General features: G+C 52.4%; 1 protein-coding gene and 1 pseudogene across 1 annotated transcript in view; both read left to right on the top strand.

Annotated features, from left to right (window-relative positions):
- Positions 1 to 238: 238 nt before the first annotated feature.
- Positions 239 to 675, top strand: LOC102023346 (annotated as a pseudogene).
- A 685-nt stretch (positions 676 to 1,360) lies between these two features.
- Snu13 (SNU13 homolog, small nuclear ribonucleoprotein (U4/U6.U5)) overlaps positions 1,361 to 2,504 on the top strand; it is an 11,664-nt gene continuing 10,520 nt past the window's right edge. Inside the window, exon 1 of the mRNA XM_005379365.2 lies at positions 1,361 to 1,473. Within this exon, the coding sequence (XP_005379422.1) occupies positions 1,471 to 1,473 (3 nt within the window). The 5' untranslated portion in view covers positions 1,361 to 1,470. The remainder of the gene's footprint in view (positions 1,474 to 2,504) is intronic.

The raw sequence follows: 2,504 nt of genomic DNA, 5'->3' as shown, positions 1-2,504 counted from the left end.
CATCCCCTCCCTTCCTACTCCAAACCTGCTCTTCCAAGTTCCCCTACTTAATGGGTTCTAACTGAATTCCCCACCAGAGATGTTGACAAGGTGTATGAGGATGAAAAAACAAAATTGGGAGATTACCAATCCTTATCTTCCCTCATCAGCGTGGAGTCAAAAGATTTTGAAAGCACAAAAATGTGCTCAAGAAATGAACTGACACTTTTTCCTCCCTGGCTGAGGATCTGTTGCCATCATGAATGACACAGTAACTATCTGAACTGGGAAGTTCATGACCAACAGACTACGTCAAAGGAAACAAATTGTCATTGATGACCTTCACCCTGGGCAAGCAACAGGACCTACGACAGAAATTCGGGAAAAACTCGCCAAAATGTACACCAGATGTCATTTTTGTGTTTGGACAAAAGAACCCATTTTGGTGGTGGCAAGACCACTGGCTTTGGCATGATTTACAATCCCCCGGATTATGGGAAGAAAAATGAGCCGAAACATAGACTTGCAAGACACGGCCTATATGAGACAGAGGAAAAGACCTCAAGAAAGCAGCGGGAGGAATGCAAGACCACAACGAAGAAAGTCAGAGGCACCGCAAAGGCTAACGTTGGTGCTGGCAAAAAGCCGAAGGAGTAAAGATTCTGCAGTGCCTGTCTGCGGTGACTGACTTTTGTAAGAGAGGATTAATAAACTGTAAAAACTTAAAAAAAAAAAAAAAATAACTGACATGTCAAGCGCAGGGGTGCACGCCTGTGTAGTAGGATCAGAAATTCGAGTCCCGCCTGGGCAATCTACTGAGATCTCGTCTCAAAAAATTAAAAAATAAGGACCTGGGCGTGGTGGCGCACGCCTGTAATCCCAGCACTGGAGAGGCAGAGGCAGGAGAATTGCTGCGCGTTGGAGGCCAGCCTGGGCTACATAGTGAGCTCAAGGCCAGCCTGAACTACACAGCGAGACCTTCTCAATCAATCAATCAATAAAGGGGGAGGGAGTTGCTGGCTATGTGACTCAGTGGTAGAGCGTCCCTGTGTTCAACGTGCCAATACAGATAAAACAAATACTGAATGGAATGGTGACGCCATTGAAATCCTTTGTTTTGCTGTGCCATTTTTTGACCACTCGAGAGGCTGAGGCAGGAGGATCGTTGCGAGTTCGAGACCAGCCTGGGCTACACCCTGAGCTCAAGGCCAGCCTGAACTGCATAACGAGACCCTGTCTCAAAAAAAAATTATAGTTTCAGCGAATAATTTATAATAACATGCTAATGAAATTAGTAAAGCACCCCCTTCAGAAAAAGGCCACTTCTGCGCAGGCCATTCCTAAGGAGCAAGGTCCGCCCGCCGCGCGTTGTGACGTCACTTCCGCTTCCTGCCGCGCGCGCGACCATTTCCGCTCTGCCTGCAGTGTGGCTCTGGGACTTTTCTGACGTCGGGTAATCGTGGAGGGTAAGGAGTCCCGGGAGCCGCAGCCATGGTGAGTACGTGAGCCCGGCGGGAGGCCTGGGAAGCGGGAGGCGCGGGGTTCTGTTCACCAGCCTCCGGTGGGAAGCTTAGAGGCGCGCCGCCGTAACCGCTGGGTGCCGCTGCCGGGCCCGCGGTGGAGCTCGCGTAGCCGGAAGGTCCCTTCGGACGGCGAGGTCGGGACCCGGGAGGCTTCGGCGTCGCGGCGCCTGTGGTCGGGTCTGCTTTACGGCGCTCGGCCTGCGGCCCCTGAGGTCTCGGGTCGGCGGAGGAGAGCGCGGCCCAGCCCGGGAGAACGACCACCCCACGTGGGAGAAAGTTGGAGGGAAACCGGCTCCATCCTCTTCTCCTTTACCTTTTTATGCGATTTACAGAGGACGGCGTGGGAGCCTGGGATTCGGGTCGTCCTCACCTAACCCCGGGTTCCCACTGCTGGGGTCGGGAGAGGGAGGTTTTATCGGTTTGCACATGGTGCTTGTAGCGAGCTAGCACGTGGCAGGGACTTTAAGTTTCTGCGTTTGGGGGCGTGAGGAATGTGGCGAGACCCCGACCTCCAGGCTGGAGCGCAGTGGCGGCAGGAATCAGAGGTCCTGGTACCACCACGAGTGACAACCACACTTGGTTGTCTACAGTTAGTGATGACCTGGGGCAAGTTCCAGTTCGTGTGTCCTGCTGTAGCTAACTTGGATTGGCACTTAATAAGGAAGGAAGGATTTTGCAAAGCACATTCACTTTATAGTGGGGTTTATTTTATTTTGGTACTGCGGATTGAATTTAGGCGCCTCCACACTGAGCTACCTCCGCACCCCTTTTTAAATTTTGAGACACTGTGTTGCAAAGTTGCCCAACCTTACTGGAACTTGGCGATCCACCTGCCTCAGCATCCAGAGCGCTGGATCATAACAGTGTGCTACCATGCCCAGCTATAGTGAGGTTTAATCTAGTGGAAAGTGAATCCCTTCGAGAATACCGCCCCTAAAACGGGCGTGGTGGCGCGCGCTTGTAATCCCAGCACTCACTTGGGAGGCTGAGGCAGGAGGATTG

The sequence above is a fragment of the Chinchilla lanigera genome, unplaced genomic scaffold (genome assembly GCF_000276665.1).
Source record: "Chinchilla lanigera isolate Chin_1 unplaced genomic scaffold, ChiLan1.0 scaffold00012, whole genome shotgun sequence".
Classification (NCBI taxonomy): domain Eukaryota; kingdom Metazoa; phylum Chordata; class Mammalia; order Rodentia; family Chinchillidae; genus Chinchilla; species Chinchilla lanigera.
The sequence above is the reverse complement of the archived record's forward strand: the minus strand, read 5'-3'. Positions and strand labels throughout refer to the sequence as shown.